Source organism: Pteropus medius, unplaced genomic scaffold (assembly GCF_902729225.1).
Source record: "Pteropus medius unplaced genomic scaffold, Ma_sr-lr_union100, whole genome shotgun sequence".
Classification (NCBI taxonomy): Eukaryota; Metazoa; Chordata; class Mammalia; order Chiroptera; family Pteropodidae; genus Pteropus; species Pteropus medius.
Genome location: NW_024352837.1, coordinates 400,875 through 426,716, shown reverse-complemented (window position 1 = coordinate 426,716; position 25,842 = coordinate 400,875). Strand labels below are relative to the sequence as shown.

The following is a 25,842-nucleotide window of genomic DNA, read 5'->3' as shown; positions in this document are numbered from 1 at the left end:
TCTAGAATAGGTAACTCCATGGAGACAGAGAGCAGACTGGTGGTTGCCAGGGGCTCAGGAAAGAGGAGATGGGAAATAACTGCTTAATGGGATGGTGTTTTCTTTTGGGCGTCATGAAAATGTTTTGGAACTAGAGAGAGGTGATGATTGTGCAACATCATGAATATACCAAACGCTACTGAACTTACACTTTAAAATGGTTAATTTTACATTATATGAATTCTACTTCAATAAAAAGAAAAAGAAAAAGAAAAAACTAATTAGGTCATGGCACATTCCTTGTTTAAAACCTTCCAGTGGCTTCTCACCACAATATGAATGACATCCAAACTCCTTACTCTTAAGGTCTCAGTGATCCAGGCTCTGCTCCGGGACCTTGCACTGTCCCTTGCTCAGTCCCCATGGAACTCTGGGAAGGAGTTAATATCGCCCCTGTTTTAGAGGGGAAACCGAGTTCAGAGAGATGAAGTGGCTGGTCGGGGATCACGTGGGAATGCAGGCAGCCTAAAGCTGGCTCTGCCTGGCTCCTAACCAGCTACGACTGTCGTGGCCACCCAGACCCTCCTCTGGGATCAGGCATCCATTGCCCAGTTGCAGAGGGCTGGTGGCTGATTACTCTCAGCTGTATAGGTGGAAGAGTCCCCCTCAACCAAGACCCTGGCCCTCCCTGAGGACAGCCCCTGCACCGATGTGGAGGTGGGGATATAAAGGCCCACCCCCCCCACCTCAGAGGGTGGGTGTCTCTGGTGGCCATCCCAGCTCCAGAGCTGCCTATGGGATGGCTGAGGCCAGTCGTGACTGCATGGCAGCTCAACTGCCCCCGTGGCCCAAGCCTGCTCCTTCGCTCCCTCATAAGGCTGGTGTCCAGGGGTACCCCAACACACATCCTGCCTACTGGTCTCCACCTCAGAGTCTGCTTCCTGGGACTCTGGCCTACGACATTTGCTCTGACTTTCAGGACCAGGCTGGAGGGTGCGGACTTTATTCTGAGGGTCCTAGATGGCTACAGCTAAAGCAGGTGAGTGACAGGTAAGATCTGTATTGTAGAAATATTCTACTGGAGGACAAACTGCAACGGACAGAAATAAGAGGCCAGTGAGGAGGCTGGTGAGAGGGACCAGGGCCTAAATTCACACCATGGTAGTGATGGCAGAGAGGCCGATTCCAGCAGTGGCCACTGGGTGGAATAAATGGATCGTAATTCTAGACTGGCTGGCGGGCCCCGGCCCCGGGGTGACTCAGGGGACGATGCCCTGGGCTGTCCTCCATCTGGAAGTTACTCATCGACTCCGCGCCAGCCTGGTGGGATGCCAGCTCTGGCTCTGCCTGTCACTAGCTGTGTGGCCAGGACAGGGTACCTTGGTGCCTCACTCTGTCCATTAGAGAAAACTGGGCTAATACCAGGCCCTCCTTGGGGGGCGGCTGTGAGGAGTCAAGGAGTTAACGTGAGTTCAGAAAGCTTGGACAAGGGCCCACCATGGCATGAGTAAGCATTATCCTGCTCACTGCAGGCTTCCCAAGTGCCTGCTGGGTGTCTGGAAAGGGCACGGGCCCTGGGTCAGACATACTTGGCTGGAGCCCTGTGGCAGGGAAGGAGGACCAAAATTTTCACTGCCGAGCCCCAGATCTCACATTGGTAGGAGGGCAGTAGCCCTCTGGGCCAAGAAAGATTGTTAGGAAAAGCAAGTCACACTTGAAAAGTTCCTGGCACGTGGCATGAGGTCAACGAATGCAGTTGCTGCTGCTGTGAGGCTGGTAGGGTGTATTTGTGCGAAACTCAGCGCACTCGGCCAACCCACGGCAGGCAGCTGAGCCTCACTCTGCAAGGCCAAACCCCGCCCATCTTTTGCGCTCCCTGCCTGCTCCTCCTCCAGTGTTCTCTCCCTAAATGTCATCGCCATCGCCCAGCTGCCCAAGCCAGAAACGGGAGGAACGCCTGCGTCCCCTCTCCTGCATCCCCCACCCTGGAGTTCTCCAGGCTCCCCTAGGTCTCCATCTCCGCCATCCTCTTACATCCCCGCAGGTGATCCTGCAGCCCCTGCTGCCCATCCCTCCACCCCGCTGATTCTCTTTCCTCACTTGAGCCAATTCAAAACCCTTGGGAGGGTCCCACGGACCTCCTGCAGGGAACCAAACTCCTTAACCCACTCAGCAAGAGCAAGGCCAGGCCTGGCCACTGTACCCCCAGGTGTAACACAGGGCCTGGTTTACAACAGACACTCAACAAATGCTGGCCTGAGAACAGGTGAGCGCATGGATGTATTTATGTACTGGCTGTGCTGACAGAAATAACATTCACATACTAGCTAGCGGCTGTTGTTTCTCCAGTTTTACAGTTGAAGAAATGACGTTACAGGGAGGTTAAGTAACTTGCCCAAAGTCACACAGCTAGTGAGCAGCAGAGCCAAGATGCAAATGGGACTCAGAACCGCAACTATAGCTACTGATCAGAAAAGCTCCAGGCCACTGCGCTATGCTACTCCCATGCCTTTGCATCGACCTTCCGCAGGCCTGAGGGGGCGGAGTTAATTCTCTTGCCTGAGGTCTGGCATCTGTCAATAAGCTATTCCACTACTTCTTTGTTGATGAATAAACTGGAGCCCAGTTTAGTGACTGTTTGGGGCCTACTCCCCCGGAGTGTGCTTATTTCAGGAGGCCCCAATAAACGAAGTTTTAAGACTGCGTGACTGAGGACTGGGCTGTGGAAATGGAGGTCACAGGGGAGCCCGCCAGCTCTCTCGCTTTTTGCCTCCTATCTCCTCAAGTTCCAGCTTCAGGCCCTTTAAACCCACTGTGGAGCAGACGCTTTAAACAGGTTGGTAGCCTGTGGGGCGGTGCCTCAGGCCTGCCTGTGGGGTAAGGTAGGGGAGACTTAGTAGCCAGGACCCTGGGGAAACCCCCACCCTGGCCTCTGCCAGAGCAGTCCAGGGTTCTCAGGGTGCTTTCAACTGAAAGAAGGTTCTGCAGTCAAAATAACTTTTGAAAATCAGTGCCCTAAGGGATAAACGTACTTGTCAAGAGAAGTGGCCTTTTCTAGTCTATTCCGGTGACATTCAGGGGCTTGGATGCAATGAATTCTGGGATGGAGAAGGCAAGAAGGTGAGGAAATCTGATGCCTTTAGCCAAGTCCAATGTCAAATCTTCCCTGACCATTAGTGGCCATAGGTCCCTGCTCCACACACCCGCCCTGGGTGTGCTCAAAGTTGGGGGTCAGTTTGTCTCCTGTGAACAAGTCCTGCCTCTGGGCATTTGCCCACATGGCTTCTCGTGCCAAGAATAAAAGGGAGAACTACATGTGAGCCCCCTCTCTGACAAGCAACATGTGTGGTGTTGTCCGTTTTCTGTAACTCTCACTACACACCTGTCAGGTATCATTAGCCTCATCCCAAGAAGGGGAAACTAAGGTTCAGAGAAGAGAAATGACTCACCTGAGCACTCGAACTCAGGCTGGTCTGATTCTAAAGAATTCTCTCTACTGGACCCTCACCCACGACCTCCCACGCCCCCACCTCTTTCCCTCCCCACCTTCGTGCAAATCCACTCGGGGCACGCTGGTGCTTCCAGTGCACCCGCTGTCTCTTAGCCACCCCACCTCCATGAACGCCACTTCCTCAGCTCCAAACACACTGCCGTCCTCTCATATCCCCTTCACCTGACTCCAGACCTTTCGAATATTTGCTTGGGTGCCACCTCTTCCGGGAAGCCCTCCCTGGACGCCTAGCTAGGCAAAAAGCCTTCTCTAGGACTGAATTCCCCAGTCTTAGCCCCAAATGCTGTCTTGTGGTCATTTGCTCTTCAGCATCCTGAGGAGATGCTAAACTCCTGGGGGCAAGGTCCGGGTCCATTGTGCTCACCACTATGTCCTGTGCTGTCAGCATGGTGCTCGACAAACACCTACTGAGTGAGCAAACCTGTGAGATCAGCAGACGGCCTCGACGTCTGCCATGTGCCAGGCTCCTTTAGCAGGTGCTGGGCATGGCACACAAATGAGGCACAGTCCTGCGCTCCAGGCCCAAGCCCCGCCTCCCACAGAAAGCTTTTCTCGATCACCTCAGCCCCCCCCTGCCCCCCACTCCACGTCTCACTCACTCAACAAATCTTTGAGCACCACTGAAGCCACGGTGGCATGAGGGGAGCGTGTGGCAAACATTTGGGTATAGGGGGTGATGCACTGCCTCTCTTTCCCTTGTGTCTACCCCACAGTGCTCACCAGGCACAGGTACACGGCACCCCATCAGCATGGTCGGAGCCCCAGTGACTCATTCCTCTTCCATTATGTGCCAGGCTGGTTCTTAGGCTCCCCTGGAGGCCCCCTGTCCACCTGCCCTCCCCTGCACAGGCCGTGACCCTTTTCCCAGCCATGGCCCAGCCTGGCCATACCCGGTTGATGAGCTCGCCGACCATGCCTGTCCAGGAGCCGTTGGGCTCGGGCGCTCCGTACAGCCCGTCTTCTACCAGCCGCAGGCGGTAGCGGAAGCGCAGCAGCTGGGCCAGCTCCCTCAGCATGTCCACGCAGAATCCCTCGAAGCGCTCATTGCCTGACAAGGCCTGGAAGTTGGGCCGGCGCATGACATACGGGTTCTCCTGGAGAGGTGGGGAGAAGGTGGGTCAGAGACAGGGCATCTGGGGGCTGGGCCAGGATCCTGGGGCCCAGGCCAGGCAGCTAGATCCAGGATCTGCTCAGAGTGGAACAGGCCTGAAAGCCAGGGGCAAAGCGCATGGGCCCTAAGAGTCCCTAGCAGATCACAGGGAGCTGTTTTCATCTCCATCGGCCAACATGGCGCCCATCTGTCTCAATCTTAAATGTCTACAGGAGAGGCAGATAACCTAAGAGTCAATCAGGCTGGATGGAGGTTGTCCCAAACGAGAACAGGGGTTCCCAAATTTTAGAATGACGCACAGTAGGCATTCATTTTCCTTTACAACCCAAGTCACACACATTTATGCATGCACTCATGGGCCATAATTAGACGTAGGTCCACAAAACAGTCCTTATGCCTTACGCCTATGGCACTACACCCTGATATTTTCTGTTTTACTCTACATTTTTTCACACGACCAGTAGTGACGCATTGAACTGACTTCATGAGCCAACAAGGGACCAGAGGGTCTGCCCCAGGATTCCGCTTTGGCCCAATGCCACCAGGAGAGAAGTGAGCCTGAGATGCCCAAGGCCCAGTGCTGAGAGAATTTGGAAACCCAGGTGATTCTGTAAAATCTCTTGATTATAAAGATTAGCAACAATTTAAACTCTCATACCAATTATTTTTAGTGCTGTGCAAGTTAAACATCCGACAGTTTGCAATCTCTAATCTGCAGCTGGTTCACTACAATGATGCTTATTTTTGAGGGGTTCGAGCAAACTTTACTGACCCCCATTGTGCCACATAAGTATACAAGCAGAGAGAACATTCTAAGTGCTGGTAAGACAAGGCATATGAAGATGCTGGTAACAAAAGGGAAACTAATCCTGATAGTTATTGTCTAAGTAGTTGGTTATGCAGTACTTGGGACTAAGGAACAAAAGGACTTGGGAAATGGCCAGGAGAGTTCTGGCAAAAATAGCCACAATACAGAGCATGTTATTAAGTGCCTGCTGTGTACAGACCCTGTACTGCACATGTTCTCTGGAGTCTATCACTTTGATTCCTCACAGTGACCTTACACGAGGTGTTATTACACTCATTTTACACATGTGGAAACTGAGACTTACAGGAGTCAAGTGATTTGTCATCTCTGTCATTTGACACACCATTACTAAGCTCTGAGGGAGATGCAGCCACAATATTTTGCAGGTCCTCCCACCAGTTCCCCAACCCCTTGAGTCTGAGCTGGCTTCGGACTTGGCCAACAGAATGCGGTGGAAGCGATGCTGTGTGAATTCCAGAGCCTGGGCCTTCAGAACAGTCTCTTGGAACCACTGTGAAGGAAGCCCAGGCCAGCCTGTTGAAGGATGAGTGAGCCAAGATGAGCCAGCCAACAGCCAGCACCTACAGCCACTGCAGACCTTCCAGCCCGGCCTAGCCACCAGCTGAATACAGCAGCCACAGTAAGCTCAGGCAAGACCAGCAGAACTGCTCAGTTGACCCACAGAATGAGAAATAATAACCATTATCGTTTTAAGCTTCTAGGCTTTGAGGTGGTTTGTTACACAGCAGTAGATACTATGAGGCCAGGTCCTGTTACGGGCTCTAGGTTTCAGGACTCCACAAAGCCCCTCAGCTGAGGGGCGATGAGATGGAAGAGAGTCAATGTTTTTTTTTGTTTTTTTTTTTTTTTTTCTCTCTCAAGCTGCCTTTCCAAATCCAAAATTGTGGAACTGGGGGTAGGAATGTGAGATACTACTAATAATAGCGGCAGCAGCTCGCATTTCTGTGGGCTTGCTGTGTGACAGCTATTCTGTCAGCGTGGGAGGTAGGTATTATTACCTCTGCTTTAGAGACGAGGACACTGAGGTCCTGAGAAGTAAAGTGGTAAGTGGCTGAGATGGACCTGTCGGTCTGACTCCAAAGCTCTGTCTGCTCTTCAGTCCTCTGTTAGGCTGAACTCAAGTGGACGCGACTGAGAGCGATGTGAGAGGAGCCAGACAGAAATGGGGACCCGGGTTGGATATCGAAGCTGGAGAACCAGAAACCAAGAATTCTCTAGACAAGCACCCAGCGTTAGAGCTGGAAGCCTCTCCTACAGCCCTCTCAACATACACAGGAGGAAACTGGACCTCAAGGAGGTCAAGTGTCTTGCGCTGGACCCCACAGCTGAAGTAGGACAGTGGGAAGGGGAGACAGAGCAGAGCTGGGATTCAAAACCCAACTGTTGTGAGCCCTGTTCCTGCCAATAGGCTGAGCTGATCTCCAAATTCGAGATTGAGGCACTTGGGTTGTGGATTCGGGGTCAAGGCCTCAGGACCAGGGTCTGAGCTTACAGGGCCAGAAACAGGGACTGGGGCCTGTGAAGAGAATTCAAGATTGGAAAACGGTGATCTAGGGATCAGCCTAGAGCCCTAGACTATCAGAACCAAGGGTCTTAAGAAGCCTCCGGTCCAAAGTTTTCAGGTTTCTTCAAAGGGAATCTTCTGCAGAAGCTTTGCAGACAGACAATGAGCTGTTGCTAAGTCTGATCCTAAGAATTCATCCTACGAATGGCTGTGTACCTATACACAAAAATGTAAGTTCCAGAGAATCATGGCAGCATTGCTTGTAGAGAGAACAAAGACTGACAACCTATTCTGGGACAGGTTAAAAAGATTACTGATATCATTAAGGCATCCCAGGCAACCACTAAAATAACAAGTTCTCTCAGATCTATTAAGAGGAAAAAAGCAAGTTACAGAACAATGTGTACAATATGCTACTCTTTGTGAAGGAAAGAGTGGAGACATGCTTGTATATGCACAGACATTTCTGGAAATGTGGCCTCTGGGGGGGAAATGAGGAACTGGAGAGAAAAAGAATCTGATTTTTCACTCCTTACCTCCTCTTTGAATTCTATTTAATAAAAGTTTGTATTAACTTCTGTCCTTCCCTCAGTTTAAAATTTTTACTAATAGTAAACATTTTTTGAAGAATAATATTTAAATACATATGGAAATGCAAAGGGTCAAGAAGAACCAAAACAATCCTAAAGAAAAACATGAAAACTGGGGGATTTACCTTACTGGATATTAACACTGAACTTAAAGCCATGGTATGTAAGATAGTGTGGTATGAAAGCAAAGAAGGACACACAGACAATAGGACAGAGGGTTAGAGACCCACATATAAGTGGGTACTTCATTTATGATAAAGGTAAGACTGTGATGAAAGGGGAAAGAATGACCCTTTTAATAAATGGTGCTGTTCAACTAAACATCCATATAGAAAAACATATATTCTGACCCCCCTACCTCATATGACACATAAAAGTCAATTCTAAGTGCATTGTCGCTTTAATTATAAAAGGTAAGATTATTAAGTCTCTAGAAAATAAGTAGGAGATCATCTTCATCACCTTGGGGTAAGCAAAAAAATTATTAAATTCTACAAGAATTAACCACAAAGGGGAAAAAAACAATAAAGTAGACTTTAGTAAAATTAAAAATCTTTTCATCAAAAGATACCATTGGGGGAAAAAAAAAGACACTAGTGAAAGTGAAAAGGCAAGCCACGAAGCGAGAGGAGACATCTGTAATACATATTCCGACAAAGGACTTGTATCCAGAATATGTAAATAACTCACAAATGCTACAGCTACGCTACCCTGAACAAGCCCAATCCCATCGGATCTCGGAAGCTAAGCAGGGTCAGGCCTGGTTAGTACTTGGACGGGAGACCACCTAGGAAGATCAGGTTCTGTAGGCATAAAATGAATGAATGAATGAATGAACGAATGAATAAATAAATAAGAGATTGTCCTTGCAATCTGTGAGGTCAACCAAGAGTTGCCTCGCTTAAAAAAAAAAAAGATGTAAAAAGACTTGAGCAGAGACTTCCCAGAAGATTTCCAAACACTCAAAAAACACAAAAAGGTGGTCAACGTCCCTGATCATTAGGGAAATGTAGGTCAAAACCACTCTGTGATTGGTTCCTTTATATAGTCACTCACCACTGGAAAAAATAAGCAACTGGAATTCTCATCCATACGTGGCCGGTGGGAGTGAGAAATGAGACTGCCACTTTGGACACTTTGGCAGTATCTACTAAAAGCTGAAAAGATGCAGCAATTCCACTCCTGGGTGAGCACTCGACAGGAATGCTGTATGTGTTCGTTCGCCGGGAGCCATGTAGTAGGATGTTCATAGCAAGACTCCTCATAATAGCCAAACTCTATAAACAACTACAATGTGCATCTGTATTGGTGGGTGAGTAAATTGCGGTACATTCATGTAATAGAACATCAGAGACTAAACTGCTCACACAACATGGATGAATCTCACACAAACATGTGTGAGCAGAGGAAGCCAGGCAAAAAGAGAGAACATAGAGTACGATGCCATTTACATGAAGTTCAAAGGCGGGCGAAGCCAATCTGTGATGATAGAAGTCGAGAGGGTGGTTACTTTGGGTTTTAGAGACCGGAAGGGGAACAAAAAGGGCTCAGGTTGGAGGGCCGATTCCACAGGTACATTCAGTTTTTGGAAATTCAGTGAGCAGTACACTTAGAATTTGTGCAAGTTTCTGTGTGCATGTTACACTTCCATAAAAATCTCTTAAAACTAAAAACGAAAAATTAAAGACGGGTGGGTTCTAGAACATTCTCCACAAGCTGCTTGCCTGGAGCCTTTCGTGAACCCAGGACCCAAATCCACACACAGGACTTCCTGGATTATAGTTTAAAGGACCCTGATCTAGTCCAATCTCTTCATTTCACTATGAATATTTTAATTCTTCCACTTTAAAGGAGGAAACTGAGGACAGGAGAGAGCCACCCAGATCACCCAGCGTGTGGACGGCAGAGCCAGGCCTAGAACACAGCCCCGAAGGCTCGGAAAGAACCAGAAATCGAGGCAAATCGAGATAGTGTGGTACAAAGGACAAGCACATGGGCTCTGCCAAATCAATTCAGCTCTGCTACCTTTAGCTGGATGACTTGGGCAGGTCATTTAATCTTCATCTAAAAATCAGCGGTCATAATGGTACCTACCTCAGGGCTGCCATGAAGACTTAAGTGAGTAGAACAAGCAAAGAGCTTGGCACAGTGCTCCAAGATGCTGGCCATGATGATCGCTATTTTTATCAAGGATGCTAGGTCAGGAGAGAGAAGGGAAGGGACTCGTATGCTCAACACGCCCTTCCTGTTGGGCACCGCCAGGGGGCTCTCTGATCTCATGCAACCTTCCCAAAGGCGGGATTAATAGACCCATTTTACAGATGGAGGCATGAAAACCGGAGAGTTGGATGGCCTAAAGTGGGAAGGGGTGAAGCCAGGAATGGGAGTAAGATCTGTCTGACCCCAAGTCACTGAAGAGTAGGATGAGATGTCACAGCTCGAAGAAGAGAATCTTGGGGACTGACCGAGTGCCCTGAGAGCCCCCGGACGAGCCGGGCCTGGGCCTGAGAGAAGGCTGGTACACAGCTTCATTTCCTTGGGCCTTCTCTTATACCCCTCCTTCCCTGTGGTGCCTCTCTGTCTTGGCACCAGCCTGTCTTTCCTCAGCTCCAGACCTGTAAGTCCCACCTCAGGGATATGCCACCTTCCCCCACATCAAGGACCTCCTTCTGTTCCCTCACTTGGCCCAGTCCTTCAGCCACCACACCCTATCGGTGCTGCTTCTTAACATTCCACATCACATCCTCCTCCCTGCCCAGAGCCCAGCCCAGCCCAGGCCTTGTTCTTCCCCTGGAGCACCTGCCTCTCCTGCAGCCTCCCTCAAGGGGCAAGCTTTCCTGACATCCTCATGTGGCTCTGCCCCTTCCCCCATTCGACAGCTCTGAGGTACAAGGTCAGCAAAACTAAGTCCCTCAGAGACCCTCTCCCACCTCCGCCACAGCACTCACCACCCCTCCGTGCTTGCTAGGTGCCAGGCACCAGTCTAAGCCCTGGGGACAGAATAGGGAATAAGACAAGTCCTGACTGCATCTCATCCCAGCCGCCCAGGCTGACTCAGGTCTGAATCCCCAAGTACCTGACACAGGCCCTGCCTGGAAACACAAGCCGGAAAATGTTGGTGAATCAATGGGAATGTCCAGCTGTGTATACCAAGCCCGCTGCCACCACATTCAATCCGACAAACTCTTCCTGAAGCCCCTGCTCCTGGGACTCCTGCTGCCCAGGATGCCTGGCCTCACTCCTCTGTGCACCCAATTCCTACACAGCTTCTAAAGCCCAGTCTAATGGCACCTCCTCTGCGAAGCCTTCCTTAGGCCTTGCAAAGCTGAGTCAGTCCCTCCTTTCTGTGGGGACCCCTTTTTGATCTGTGTAGGAGTGACGCCATGTCCAAGCCTGTCTCCTCTATCGAACTGGGATTCTCTCCCTTCAAGAGTGAGAAAAGCACAAAACCACCTGTGACTCATTCCTGTGCCTCCGAACTTGTGTAAGGCCTGGCACACAGCAGTTTCAGGAAATATTTGTGGAATGAATGAATGAATCAATCAATCAAGAGAAGAATAAACGTCAGGAAGACGACAATATTGGTTCATGGCTTGGGGAGAAGAGCAGACCAGTGTGAGAAGTGACTCAAAGTCCCCAGGGTCATGGTTCTGTCCTCCTGACATCCCCTCCCTGACCTCTGCCTCTGCTCCCCACCAAGAACCCCATCTCTTCTGGCCCTAGGAAGCCCCTGGGACTGACCGCACTCCCAAACACACAGAGTGCGACTTCTCCCAGCCAGCCCGGCCTGGCCCTCAGGGCCCCTCAGTGAGGCTGTTATGAAGTGTCTGGTTTCCCATCTGCAGGCCATCTGTCCCTCCCCAGCAGGCTCACTGGCCCTTCTCCAGAGGGACATGAGGTCCACTTTTAGATCAGGAGTTCCCTAGGGACTGAGGGAATGGCTCTACAATGCAGTCCTTAGGGGCCCTGCGGAATCTGTGGTCACCTTCTCACAGCTTAGCTGGCCACGCTCACAGAGGTACCGAGGGGCCCCCACAGACAAGAGATGCCAGCGGGCCAAGGACTTGGCTGCCACAAAGAGTGTGGCTGTCTGGCATGTCCAGCCTCCAGGTCCAGCTGCTCCGTACAGCCTCCTGCTCACTGAACTCCCAGTGGCCACTGTGCCTGGCACGAAGCAGAGGGTGCAGGGGAGAGGGTGCGGTCTCTGAGCCTGACACTCAATTCCAGCAAGGACTCACTGTGTGATCTGTTTCCTTGCCTTCAAAAGGAGGAAAACAAGTCAAACCTCATGGAGTAGCTGAGAGGTTTAAAGTGACTCCTGAAAAGAGCCTAGCATAGTGCCTGTGCAGAACGGGGCTCAATGAATACTCACTGACCCACGAAGGCCCGACTCTGGTCTATTAAGATGCAGGAACAGCACCCCCAGGATGAAAAGATGAAACAACTGGTGATTCAGAGCACAGTGATGAAGACTCAGGCCATGGGGCCTCAGGCTTGGCTTCCGTCCTGGCTACACCATGTACTTGCTCTGTGACCCTGGGTAAGTCGCATCACCTTTCTGAGCCATTGCTCCCACATTTTCAAGATGGATATTAAATAAGTTGGCATGTGTCAACACACTCGGTTGGAATATGTGACGAAATGACCGCTCTAGCGATCGTGATTTACAAGCGCCTTCCGTGGGCCAGACACTGTGCTGGGCGCCCTGCCTTGTAGCTGCATGGAATACTCAGTGTGCTCCTGTGAGCCCAGTGTTCCCATCTCTGCTGAGTGACAGCAGGCTGGCAGAGCCCAGGGCTGGACCAGCTGTGATGGCAGAGTCTGTGAACCTCCCCTGCTCTAGCAGGGATTGGGATGGTGACGCCTTGGTTGCAATTGAGGGTTTTTAGGTACATGAGTCATGTCCCCACTGGTCAGTGTGCTGTGCCAGCTGAGGCACTTGCTTTCCACATGAGGACCAGGCTGGGGCCAGGCACAGCAAAGGCCCCTCACCTACTGCCTCCCCACAAGGACCACTCACCAGGATGGTTGTGACCACCAGTGTCTTGTTGGCCAGTGTCTGCGATAAGTTGATGTCCAGGGTGGTGGAGTTCATGGCCAGGGTCCGGTTAGAGTACCACACCCCGATCTGAGGAGGAGAGGGGTATGGTACTCTAAGAGGTCCAGCTGAGGACACTTTGGGCCCTGCCCCGCCCTCACCCCTGCGCCCACCTCCACCCCACCCCTACTTGGTCAGGGCTCTGGCACAGCCCTGGGCCCACTCACCTCACGGTGGCCCTGCCGGGACTTCTCTAGGATGCGCAAGGTATAGTTGGTCCTCTGCCCTTTGCTGTTGAACTCAACGCGCCCGGTCAGCCCATCATACTCTACCTAGCAGGGCGGGAGGCAGCCAGAGGGAGGGGTGGCAGGGGCCCAGGGGGATGGGCAGGAGAGGACCAGAGGGAAAGAGACAGGTGGAGGGAATAAGAGAGAGGGAGAGGGACCAGGAAGGACCACAGTTAAATGAGGAAGACAACACACCAGCAAACGAGGGGCGATGGACCAAAGACACAGAGAAGCAACAGTGCAGACAGGCAGAGGGAAGCCAGGAGAGGCGGGACAGATGAAGATGCAGGAAGAGGCCCAGAGAAAGCAGGAGGCAGTGGGTGGGGTCGGAAGTGGGAGAGGACAGAGGGGCCACGGGGACACAGTGGGTCCCCCATCTGAGGCAAGCTGCCCTGCCCCTCAGCCCTCCCACTCCTGGCTCACCATGCGCAGGTAGTTCATGAGGCTGGTCCCATGGGGCCAAATGTTGGCCGATGTACAGGCCAGAGGCTTCACGCCGATCTCCTGGCTGCGGTTCAGCTCCCGGACAGCGCTTACCACCACGTGCACGGCGTCAAACATCAGGGCAGCCGACAGCTGGGTGGGGGGCAGAGGTGGGGCAGGGCAGGGAAGAGGCAGCTTAGCTGGGGGAGCCCCAAAGCCCTGTGGTGCTACCCTGAGCCATTAGACAACTCTCTCTTTAGGAATGTGAAACCATGTGGGTCAAGAGTGAGGACCAGTCTCTGGGTGTCTTTCTTGAGGAATGAGTGATAGTGGAATGCGTGTGACAGGGAAAGGTCTACGTGCTGCCCAGGCCTTTGTGGGAGCAGCTCTTTCTGACTGTGTGTGGCCACGTGTCTTTGTGGAGAAGGGCACATCTGAGGTTTGCCTGGACAGCCAGCTGCGTCACCCTAATCAGGGGATACTCACGGGCCTGAGGACATGCTTGGGACTCTAGATGTCCACGTGGCTGGTGCAGACCGGGGAAAATGGCCACAGGCCTGTCTGAGTATGGCTGAGGGAATGTTTGTGTGCCTGTTTATCTATACGCAGGGTAGGTGTGGTGTCTAGGAGGCAGGAGAGCACAACGGTTGTGAGCTCAGGCCTGGGAGGCAGGCAGCTCTCAGCCAGAGGCCTAGCTCTACTATTTCCTGTAGTGGCCAAGTCCCCACCCCTCTCTAAACCTCAGTTTCCTCCACTGTAAAGTGGGGATAATCATCATCTGTGCCTCTGAGTGCCAGTGTGGGGGTCAAGTGAAATAATGCATGTACAGAAATCGAAACAGTGCCTCGCACACAGTTAGGGCTCAATACAAACCAGCCACTGAGCTATAACTGACAGCACGGGGCATCTGTGTGCATGTGTCTGTGAGACTGTATCTTAGCTGGGTCAGTGTGCAGGTCTGAATCTCTGTGCTGTGTAGGTAGGTGCAGGGGTGGGTATAACTGTGCCTCTGTCCCTGTACATGTGTGATATCCCTGTGTGTGCATGTCCGACTGCATGGCTTGGTGTCTGTGCACATTTCTGTGCACACAGAAGTGTCTTGGTATCTTGGTATATGACTAGATGTCTGTGAACAAACACACATAAATATGCATCTTTTGTATGTTTGCATTTATTCAACATGCTATCAGATACCTACTCTGGGCCAGGCTGTTTTAGGCGCTGGGGACACAGTGGTGAACAAGCAGACAGAAACCTCTGCCCTCAGAAAATTTACAACCTATATATCTGTAACTACATGTAAGCAAAATATAGAGCAAGCCACACGGATGGTGACTAGATAAGCAAAGACAGGTGCTATAGAAAATACAGCAGGGAAGGGGGCTGTATCATGGGTAGTTTCACATTTTTTAGATAGGGGGCCAGGGAAGGTCTTACAACTGAGGGAACATTTCAGCGTGACTTAGTGGTGGGGGGCAGTCGCGCTTTCTCTGGAGAAGTGTGTGTGAAGCAGGGCGAGTGTGTGTACCAAGGCCCTGAGGTGCACGTGCGCTGAGGCAGCAGAGGCACCCAGAGGCCAGCGTGGCCAGAGCAGTGTGGGAGGTGGAGGAGAGGACAGTGTCAGACCTATATCAGGGTCAGGCCGTGTGGCATGTACTCAGAAGGCGAGTGGGAGCACCAGAGGTCCTGGGCACCACCTGGCCGAGCTGTGAAGGGCCCCGGAGGTGCCTGCGTGCCGGGTGCCTGTGGAGGGGCCAAGGGCACGTGCTCACCGCGGGACCTGGGTAGGTGCTGGCTTCACAGTTCTCCCTCCAGGACATGTTGAGGCTGCGCACAAACTCGGGATAGAAGGGGTGCGAGGTGTTGAACATGGAGAAGCCCAGGATGTTGGAGGAGTCCTCCACGATCCCATCCAGGTGCAGGATGGGGAAGTCCTGGGACCGAGAAGAAGAGATGAGGCCTGCGGCCGGGCCTCACTGGGGCAGACCCCACGGGAGGAGATGGGGGAGAGGGGACTGCTGGGGGTACGCACCATGGTGGTGAGGATGTACTTGTAAAACGCTGAAGTCATCCCCAGCTCCGAGGCCTGGGGAGAACGGGCAGGCAACAGGGTAGCCGGAGAGGCAGAGACCCACAGGCAGAAGTGGGGAGAAGGCGAGAGAGGAAGAGAGATTTAGAGACCAGCCTGGCCAGAAGACACCCCATGGGAAATACAGTAAGAGACACCCAGAGACAGAGAGAGACAGAGAGAAGACGCAGCATGCAGGCAGAGGGAGACCTTGACCCCTGGTGACCCACTGTCCATGTCCCACCACGCTAACTGGTGCCCCAGGTGGCATGAAGTTTTGGTTGGAGAGAATGGCGTCCTCAAATGCCTGTGTCCCTCTTTAGGTCACTCAGAAGACTGCTTTCTGGAGACTGTTAGGCAAAAGAACCCCTCAGAGACAGGGCAGTGGCAGAGGGTGACCTTAACCTGAACCCTCGGGCTGCTCCAAAGCCAGGTTGGCTGCTAATGCGTGGGGCTCGGCCTGGTTGCAGCTCAGGCAAACTAACCCTGCCATCTTTAAAAGCACTTTGCAGTGAAAGACAGCCAATTCGACCCTCAAGATTCATGTTTCAGCACCCTTCTCACAGTCCTTGAGGAGAACACAGCTAGAAGATCCCTGGAGGCCAGGAGTGCCCAAGCTTGTCCCCGCGGTGGTCACTGGAACATTAAATGGCACCAGCTTGTAAAGCTGCCTGAGTGGCAGGAGCTTCTATCATGTGGGTTACAGCCTATTCCATGACAGGGACATGCAGGCTCAAGAGAAAAGTGACCACTGGTCCCTTGGAGCACGTGGGAGGGACAGGACCCCAGCCCTGAGCCCCAAAGCTTTTGTCCAAGCCATCCTGCCTCCACTGCCCTAAGGGTCTGTCCATGCTTCTTCCTCTAAGCTATCTTCAGCAGTGACATATAGTTTTAATTTTTTTTAAACTGGAAAAAAATAAAAAATACAGATTAGGTTATGAGGAAAAATTAAGAGCAAGGAAGCAATGAATAATGAATAAGTGTGTCACTGATGGACAGCATGTGGCGGGCCCATGGCAGACGTCCTGGCACTTGCCCTTCCTAGGTACTCTTGAGCCAGGCCAAAGCCCCGCTGAACCTTCATCCATCATCACACCTGCCCCCAGGGCGAGCCAAATGAAAGAATCAACACGAAGCGCCTCAGCACAGAGCAGGACAGGCACTCGATAAACACACCAGGCAGCTGCCTGTGTGTGGGCCAGGCGCTGCCCCAGGCGTTTCCCCCACTGTCCACTCACAGCAACCCACCACAGCAGCAGCTAGGGGAGGTGACTGGCCAGGGTCCAACCAAGGGTGCAACCAGAAAGCAGCTGAGCTGTGAGTCAAACTTCATGACTATCATCTGCATGTAGAAAGTGGGTCTCCATACCCCAATGTAACCACCGACACCCATGGGCACCGGGTGACGTGTTCTGTCCCCCACGCTTCTGCCCCTGACCCTATAGGGAGATGGGGTACCCACCTTACGGAGGATGAGGTGAGAGATGGAGGCATTGGCGTCGATGATGATGGTGGACACCTTGTCGTCACGGATCTCCTTGAGCAGCGGGGTGGGGTCCTGGCTGTCGTCTAGCATCCTCACCGACAGCGTCTCCTTGGAGATGAGGAAGCCTCGCACCAGCTCCTCCAATCGCAGCAGGCCTGGGGAGGGTTTGGCCTCAGGCTGGAGCCCTTAGGTGTGCCCTACGTGGGGTGGACGCCCCCTCCCCCTCCCCACCTTGGGGTAACTGGGAACAGGATAAGCGTGCGCTCGGGAGTTGGGGCAGCTCTCTGGAGTGCAGCTGGCTCTCTTAGGGTACTGGTCCCCGGGATCAATGTCCTGGTCCTCCTAAATTAAAATCCCTACCTAGACCTCCTCTCAACCTCCAGACACCTGTCTCCTGCCACCTTTCTGCTCCTACTGGGATGTGTGACAGGCATCTCACACTTCGCAGGTGCAAAGCCTCACTCTACTCTTCTCGCCCAAACCATGTCTCCCAGGTCAGTGAATGATCTCCAAGCCAAAACTCTGGAAGGCAGCCTTACCTCCTTACCTCTCATACCCACGCCGGATCCATCTAGGCTCTACCTTCAAGACACCTCATGCCCCATCGAACCATGCCACACTACAGTCACTGCCCAGGCCACTGCCATCTCTCACCTGTTACAACAGCCACATTTGCCCCCAGAGAGTCTGTTCCCTACACTGGAGCCAGACCATGTAAAGCAGAGGTGTCCCTTTACTGCTCCCAACCCTCTAACAGGCTCTCATTCAGAGTGAAGGCCAAGGCTTTCAAGGCCCCAGTCCATCTGCCCACCTGCTTCATCATCTCCTGATCTCATCTCCTGTCACTCTTTCCAGCCACACAGGCCTCTTGGCTGTCTCACGGTCCTGTGGATTTTGCGCTGACTGTTCTCTGTCTGGAACACTCTTTTCCCAGATCCCCACACAGCTCTCTCCCTCACCACCTTCAGATCTTTACTCAAATGTCACTCCCCTGATGACACCCACACCCACCATTTCATTTCAAATCGGCCCCCTTCCAGCACTCTCAATCCCTGTTACCTTCATCTACTGGTTCACACGACCTATTCCTTCCGACTAAATAATGTCCTATTTATGTTCATTGCCTAGCTCCTCCCATCAGAATGTGGGTGTGACAAGGGCAGGGATCCCGACTTGGTTTGCACACTCCTATATCCCTCATACCAGGAATAAAACCTGGCACATAGCAGGTGTTCACTAAACACCTGTCGAAAGAGAATTCCTTCTGGAGGTTAAACATTGAGCGTACCATCCCCAGCTGCACACCCAGATGCACCAGCTTCTCAAACAGCTCCACCTGAATGTCTCAAAGACACCTCCAACCCAACATGTGCCCCTAAACTGTCTCCCCCTCCTCAGGCAGAACCTGGTCACCACTCGTGACCCTGCCATCTCTCCTCCCTCAGGACTCTCCTCGAATTCACCCCACCTGAGCCCTTACCAGCACCATCTCTCCCTGCCTCACTGGCCTCCCTGCCACATCTCCTGTCACTCTCCATGTGCTCACTGCAGTGCAGTCACGGAGCGGAGCGCTTCCTGCAATATACCTCAGGCCACGCCCCCTCACTCCACCCCATGTGGAAACCTCCACTATCTTCATGATAAAACTCAAGGCCCTGTGTGACCGTGCCCTGCCCGTGCGTCCTGCTTCATGTTCCCACAGCCCTGCTGCCAGGACCATCTTTGAGCCTCTCAAAGCAGCCACGCCCCCTGGATCGCTGCCTCTGTCCTGCCATGCCCTCTGCTCAGAACACACTCCCATACCCTCCTCCCTGCCTCATCTCCTCCCCACACTTCAGGGCCAACTAAGACGTCCCTTTCTCAGGGAGTCAGGTTCTGAACCTCTCAGACCTGTGTGCTCTCACAGCCCCCACTTAACTCCTGACAGAGCACATGTCACTCTGCACTGCAACTGCTCAACTACTGTGTCTCCCACTGGCCCTGGAGCCCCATGAAGTCAGGGACCATGCCCAGGCCTGACGGGGACCTTGCACCTGCCAGGTGCTTAGGACTATCTGTGGACTAAATGGTCCCTCTGGAAAGTGACGGGAGGGGGTTTGTGGAACCAGAGTTCTAGGTTCCTGAAGGGGAAGGGACAGTGGGGACTAGAAGGGCTGCACCCTGGTTCCCCAGGTGTTCCAACCAGGGGGCACTGATGGCTGTGTGGGAGACCAGATCACTTGGGAAAGGGAGTTTGAGGGAACAGAAAACAAAACACCCAGTTCTCCTCCCTCACACTCAGCCTTGGCGCAGATGAGGCTGGCCGAGGGGTAGTTGAAGGACTTGAGGATTCGAGAGACTGCCAGGCTGACGTCCTCGTTACTGGGGTACAGGCTGACAGACGCGAAGCGAAGGTACTGAAGGCGGGGTGTCTCCTCGGGCCCCACCTTGACATGCGGGATCTGGACAGAGAAGGAGCCTTTGCTTCTATCCTGCTCCCTCCTCCCCACCCTCACCTCCCAGGACCCCCACCCTGCCCCATGTTCCCGCCTCACCTCCTTCTCCCCACAGATATGGCTCACAGTGGAGGCAGATGCAGGGCTGGAGGAGGGGCCCAAGACAGACACGACTCCTTTGGGCAGGATCTGACACACTGCGAGGGGTGAGAGGGGACCACAGAGTCAGGGACCCTTTTCCCCCTCTCCATCCCCATCCCCAAGGGAGTGGGTCTGACACTCCTCCACCACCAGCCACCCAGACCCAGAGGCCCAACCCCTGACCCCGCCCCGCCCCCTGGACAAAAGGAGGGGAACAACAGAGAGACAGGGAGGAACGGCAACAGAGGGACGAACCAGGCCAAGAAACAAAGGAAGGGATGAAGAAGAAACACCAAGCACCTCCCTCTGGCTGCAGATCCAGCGCCTGGTCCTCGGCCTTCATCTTCCTCAGCCTTTCTAACCACACTATAATCCAGGGGACCTCCAGCACCCCCTTTGTCTTGAACCTGTGGCAAGGTCCCTCTGTGTTCTATAACCCAAACGCCATTCTTCTGTTGCATTTACTTGCTCTTCTTTCTTCCACTGTCTTTCCCCTTAAACATGTGCATGTCTCAAGGCTGGGACGTGAAAGCAGTTGTTTTGCCTGCCCAGTGCCCATTCTCATGGCAGAACCCCAACTTTTCCTCAGGGAATCGCGTGGTTCCCAGGACTGACTGTCACCTGACCCAGGACCACATAGTCCTGTCCACAGTGATTGGTTGAGGGACAGGCTTAAACCAGCCACAGAGAGCCTTCCTCGGGTCTTCTGTTACAATTATGACCAGGTTTGCGAAACTGGTGAGATTAAGTTCTGAGCTGGTGGGGCCATGTTGCCACCAGTTGGCAATGAAGCCAACTTAGACGACAGAAGGACCCAGAGGTGAAGACAGAGATTCCTGGAACAACAGTTGAATACCTCAATCTAACTAAGCCTGAAATTTATCCTTAGGCCTTTATCCTCATGTCCTTGACATGAGCTGATAAGTTTCTTTCTTCCTTGAGACAGCCTGAGTCGAGTTTCTGCCACATTCAACTAAAAGTACCAAAACGAAAGGCCTCATCTTCTAAACTTGCTCCTTCCACGTTGGCGAGGGCTCCACATTTGCACAGACCAAATATCCGGAAATGATCCTTGCCTTCAATCTTTACACAATTAGTCACCAAGTCCTGTCCTTCTTTTGTCATCAAATTTTCTCACATGTCTCCTTCTCTTCAACCCTTTCTCCTCTGCCCCGTTCCAGGGCTCTCAGCTCAGGCATGTACCAGTCTCCTCACCGATCACCCAAATCTAGCCTCTAGATTCACTTTTGCCAGTTCCCTGGTCTAAACCTATCGACGATTCCCCACTACCTACAGGTGAAGGGAGCGTCTTTCAGCCTGCCATTGCAGGCCTCCTGGAGCTGGCCTGCCAACCTGCCCAATCACACCCCCACTGCCCAATCACATGCCAGCCCAGACATCTCTCACGATCTCCCCAAAATGTCCTGAGTCTAGGCAGTCAAGATGGGGGCAACCTCACACCCTGCTCCTTGGCTCCAAATACTCCACTTTCCCCTCCACCCCAGCTCCAAACTAGGGGCACGTGCCTAGAACACCATCTGCCTTCTCACCCTCCATCCTAGCTTCTCCCAATTCGTATTCTGTGCTGCACCAGTCAAAAAGCACAGAAAACATTATATCTCATTCTCCCTCTCAGTGATCTGAAATACACTTGAACATAATAAAGGCTCTGATAAAGACTGCAGGAAAGAAATCTGTCTAAAACACATTTGAAGGCAACATCTCCCAAAGGCCCACGACTCCAGCACGTCTGTTCAAGGGACACCTACTAACATACACTCAGTTTGTCAGTATTCAACAAATACTTATGCATCCCTACTACGTGGCATACTTTGGGCACCACCGCTCTTTCTACATCCTACTTGCCCTTCAGAGATCACTTTAGCTTCACCTTCTCCAGAATGCCTTTGCTAACCCTGCTTCTGAGGCCCCCACCTCACTGCCTGGGCCCCTCATCACTCAGCTCTGGAGACTAAGCATCCCAGCCAGCTGTGAAGCTTCTCTTTCAAATGAGGCCCTAAGCGCCTGAGGCAGAACTGGGCCTGATACTTTCCCCACCACCCCTTGCCTAGCACCACTATCTCTGGGGAGAAGGCAGAGCAGACACGAAGGGGCAGATGAAGGCAGAAGACAAGGCGAGCTGAGGAGGTGGGGGCCAAGGGACGCACTGAGGGTTCTCAGCCTGCGCAGCCTCACCCCACACCCCTCGTGGCCCCGCTCACTGGTGTCCGTGGTCTCGTACTGGCTGTCCCGCTGCAGCTCAAAGATGTCTACTTCCACTCGGGCCTTGGCTGGGACCTCGATGATCCCGTTGATCTGCTCCCGGGCCAGGGCCAGGGCCAGACGCTCGCCACGGCCACACACTGTCTGGTCATCCAGGATCGCAGCTGAGGGGACACAGGGGTTGGGGACCAGACTCTGGGGTCCTGAGGAAGGAGGTACTGGGGTCCTGGACTCCTGGGCTCTGAGGTGGGGATGGGGATGAAGTGGGATCCTCAACTCCTGGATCTGAGGCTGGAGAGAGCTGGGGGTCTGGACCCCTGGGTCCAGGGAAGAAGGCACTGGGGGCTGCTGCTCCTTGTTGCTGAGGATAGCTGAGACCTGATGCCCAGGTCCCTGGGTCCTCAGGAACTAGCCTGCCTGGGTTCCCAAAGAGGAGCCACAGGCCTGACGGGAGGGTCTCTGAGGAGGCAGGGGCAGGGCTGCAGGGCCTCACCCATGCGCAGTGATGAGAGCACCTGGCAGCTGGGGCTGGCAAAGGCGACAATCAGCAGCAGCAGCAGCTCAGCCGGCATCTTCCTCCCCTCCACATGGGGACGCAGCTGCCGCGGCCCCCTCTCGCCACCTGCGGGAATTGACCGTGGGGAGATTGCTGATGGTGGGGGGACCTCGGAGTCCCTTTGGAAGGCTGCTGGACAGGGTGGTGGCCACAGGCCCTGGGACATTGTGGGTGAGCTCTGAAGGGCCCTGCTCTCGTTAGAAACTGACAAGACAGTAGTGAGGGCATCGTTAGGCTCGAGGAATACTACCAGAGGAGCTCACTGCACTCAGGCACTGAGTGGGAGAACTATTGCTAGAGAATATTCACAGCGACCAAAAATGGGAGGGAAGCACGATATGGCTCTCAGGTAAGAGCAAATCCTAAGGACCATCCCCACCCCAACAGGAACCAAGAAGTACAATCCCCCACCCAGGCCCGCCCCTGTCTCTGGGCAGGCAGCTGTTACTAGGCAACAGAAACCGGCTGGAGAGGATGCAGCGGTTGCTAAGCAACCCTTCCTAGGCCTCACTTGCCACCTTCCTGACTTTCCTGGTTCCCACAATCCCACAGGGGAAGAGGCCTGGACATCCGGGGTATGGGTATCCAGGAGTTAGGAAACTTGGAGAGAGAGACACACATTGACACATACAGATGGAGACAGATGGATGGACCCAAGGCAGCAAGGGACTAAAAAGAAAGAGAGTAAAGAGAAAAAGTGGAGGACAGACAGACAAAAAGAGAAAGCCCAAGCGGGGGAAATACAGAAAGACTCAGGAAAGGTAAAAGAGAAAAACAAGCAGAAATATAGAAAGATGAAAAGAAGACAGAGAAATGGGGCTAGAGATGGAGAGAAACAGATGGAGAGTTACATGGAAGTAAGGAGACAATTAGGAGAAAGAAAGAGGGAAGAGACAGGAAAGTAGGGGGACAGAGATGGAGAGAGATAGGTCAAGACAGGCAGGAGAGAGGGAGATCAAGACAAAGGAGAGACACAGAATAGAACAGAAGACAGAGAATGGAGAGAAGACACAAACCCACTTGAGATGCCACCGAAGAGAGTCAGAAGGGAAAACTAAGGCAGGGAGTACACTGCAGCCCCCACCTGCTCTGGGGAGCTAACGATTAGGGGGAGACAGTGCATCTTTGCTCTCCACGATTGCTCCCCCTACTCCAGCAAGAGAATCCAGCAGTACCCTAGCCTTCTGCAGGGCGACCACTGGGAAGGGATGAGCTGAGCCAGATGCACGGCTCCCCCAGTCAAAGGTTGTGCCCCAAGAGAAGGGACACGGGGTCCCTTCCCATGGGAGAGGGTTACTCTGAGGCCCAGAGTGCTGGGAGGTGAGCTTTGGGACCTCCCCACACCCCATCTAACCCCCATGGAAGGAAGGCTTGAGCTGGCAAGATGGCAGAATGAAACCTGCTACGAGGGCAGACACACGATGCAACACTTCAGACTGTCCCTTATGACCTGGAAGACCTAGGCAAGGGCAGCAGGAGACCCCATCCATCTCCACTCTACCCCTGACTCCCATGTGACCTTGAGCAAGTCTGTCTGTCTCTGTCTCCCTGTCTCTCTCCCTGGGGGCTTTTGGGGAAGACAGGCCGGGGGTGAGAGGGCATGTGCTGGACAGGCTGGGGACTATAGACTGTAATTTGGATCTAAGGTGAAGGCTTGTCAAGGGTGGAGGAGCAAGGGAAGCTGGGAGACCCAAAAGGAGAAAACACAGGGAAGGGGTAGAGAGGGCAGGGCTAGGAGAGAGGTTGGGGCAGGGGTCTCCCTGAGACACCAGAGGTTTCTGGGGCAAATCAGGAAGCAGAGACTAGAGGATGAAAGACCCAGGAAGAGAGGGGGCCAGAAGGGCAGGGACCCACAGGCAGCAGACCTGGGTGGGATCAGAAAGACAGAAACAGTGCAGGGCCAGAGGTGAGGGCAGCAGATGGACAGAGGCACAGGAAGGCACAAGCAGAAAGACAGACAGGCCAAAAGGAAGAAACTGGTGCTACACAGACATCGTCTAGAAGTAAGACACCAAAGGGGACAGAGACAGGAGAGGAGGGACAGGGAATCAGGCAGGCCTGAGCCCCAAAGGTGCAGAGCCTTAGGGTGAAACACAGCAGCCAAGTGAGCAGAAGGGGCCAAGTGAGGAGCCCTGCCAGGGGAGGGAGGTAGACAAGCGGGCAAGGGAGATATCAATATCAAAGGCAAGAAGGCAAATCAGGTCAGAGAAGGCAAATGGGGTGAGGGAGAGGGCAAAAAAAAAAAAATGACAACAGGTACATGTCAGGGAGGAGAGAAATCACAAAACTCTGAAAAGGAGAGCTAATCGGAAACAGAGAGACAGAAAAAGTAAGTCACAGCAGACCTACAGAAGAGGAAGGGACAAGCGGGAAGACATCAGACTGGGAAAGGACAGAGACAGACTCACCATCTAGGAGAGGGGGAGTGAGAGTCAGGGAGGGAAACCGAGGAGGGAAAGAAGACTGAGTGACCTGGGGGCGCAAAGGCAGGGACAGGGCGAGTGCCCGCACGAGGGGAGCAAGTCTATGCAGAGGTGCATCCACTCGGGGTGCCTAGAGGTATGGTGGGGGACACAGAAGTAAAAAGATAGGGGAGTGGAGAGACCACCAAGGAAATGGCACACTGACCAAGTGACAAAGCAGACCATGGGGCAGCTGCTAAGGGGTAAGGGATGGAGGGGATGGAGATCGGCCCAAGGTGGATCTGAGGAGGAGAGCAGAAAGGTGAGAGAAAGAAGAAGGATTTGCCCATGCCTCTCTGCCAGGGTGAGAGAGGGTGCAGGCCAGGTGAGCACAAGCCCAGGCAGAGCACAAGGTGGACAGAGAGTGGTGAGAGGGCCAGACCTGGCACGGGCGCCTCCAAAAGAGAGAGAGAGGACAGACAAAGGAGTTCTGAGAGAAAGAGCTATCCACAGACACACCGAGGAAGGGTTAGAGAAGAGAAGTTGGACAGAGTCAGAGAGAGGCCCAAGGGCCACATGAAATAGAGATTCAAACCCAGAAGGATGTTTCCAGGAGACAGAGACTGGATGGGATGGGGATGGACCCGTGGCAGGCAGAGAGGAAGAGGCTCAGAGGAGAGAGACCGACCGCAAGGAGCAGAGCCGGCCACCAGGACCCAGGCTGGAGAACGCAGGGCGGAGATGTGCCAGGAGTCCCGAGAAGGAGTGAGACCACGAGTGAGAGTCGGTCAGCCCCTCAGGACCCCAGGATCTTGGAGTGGGGGGTGAGGGTGATCTGTGTACCCAGAAGGGGTGAGAAAAGGCCGAGGGGAATGGAGGTTGGGGAGATGGAGGGTGCAGGGCAGGCCCCTGGTGGGGGAGGGTATTCGCCGGTCCGGGGAGCAGGGGAACGTAAGGGCCTCGCCAGGGGACAGTGAGCCCGGCCTTCCAGGACCCAGGCCGGGCCCCAGCCCAACCCTGGCCCTGCAGACACTCACGGATCCTGGTGGGACGTAGGGCTGGGCTCCCTCGAGGCCCGAGGAACGACAGCAGGGAGACGCTCTGGCGCTGGGTGGTGGTGTGGCTGGGGCGGGGGGAGAGGGCAGTCCACAGGGCCCCCTCCCCCGCCTCCGGCGGGGGCCCCCAACTAATCCAAAACAGGGGCTCCCCAGGAGCAGGGACAAGGACAGGTGGAAGAGGAGAGGGCGGGCTGGAGAGGG

The 25,842-nt window shown here is 53.4% G+C and overlaps 1 protein-coding gene and 1 pseudogene across 6 annotated transcripts in view; one reads left to right on the top strand and one right to left on the bottom strand.

Moving 5' to 3' along the window:
- Positions 1–25,836, bottom strand: part of GRIK5 (glutamate ionotropic receptor kainate type subunit 5) — a 54,159-nt gene extending 28,323 nt beyond the window's left edge. For 3 of the 6 annotated variants that reach the window (XM_039849966.1, XM_039849968.1, XM_039849965.1), the window contains exons 1-12: positions 25,621–25,836; positions 22,119–22,247; positions 21,625–21,789; positions 19,361–19,458; positions 19,102–19,267; positions 16,803–16,981; positions 15,305–15,358; positions 15,045–15,206; positions 13,273–13,425; positions 12,790–12,894; positions 12,545–12,652; positions 4,381–4,584 (exon numbers count right to left, since the gene is read on the bottom strand). In XM_039849966.1, coding sequence (XP_039705900.1) covers positions 4,381–4,584; positions 12,545–12,652; positions 12,790–12,894; positions 13,273–13,425; positions 15,045–15,206; positions 15,305–15,358; positions 16,803–16,981; positions 19,102–19,267; positions 19,361–19,458; positions 21,625–21,789; positions 22,119–22,197 — 1,473 coding nt within the window. In that variant the 5' untranslated portion in view covers positions 22,198–22,247; positions 25,621–25,836. The remainder of the gene's footprint in view (positions 1–4,380; positions 4,585–12,544; positions 12,653–12,789; positions 12,895–13,272; positions 13,426–15,044; positions 15,207–15,304; positions 15,359–16,802; positions 16,982–19,101; positions 19,268–19,360; positions 19,459–21,624; positions 21,790–22,118; positions 22,248–25,620) is intronic. The other 3 variants (XM_039849969.1, XM_039849967.1, XM_039849970.1) reach the window with 3 other exon arrangements.
- Positions 8,218–8,336, top strand: LOC120592393 (uncharacterized; annotated as a pseudogene).
- Positions 25,837–25,842: the final 6 nt, after the last annotated feature.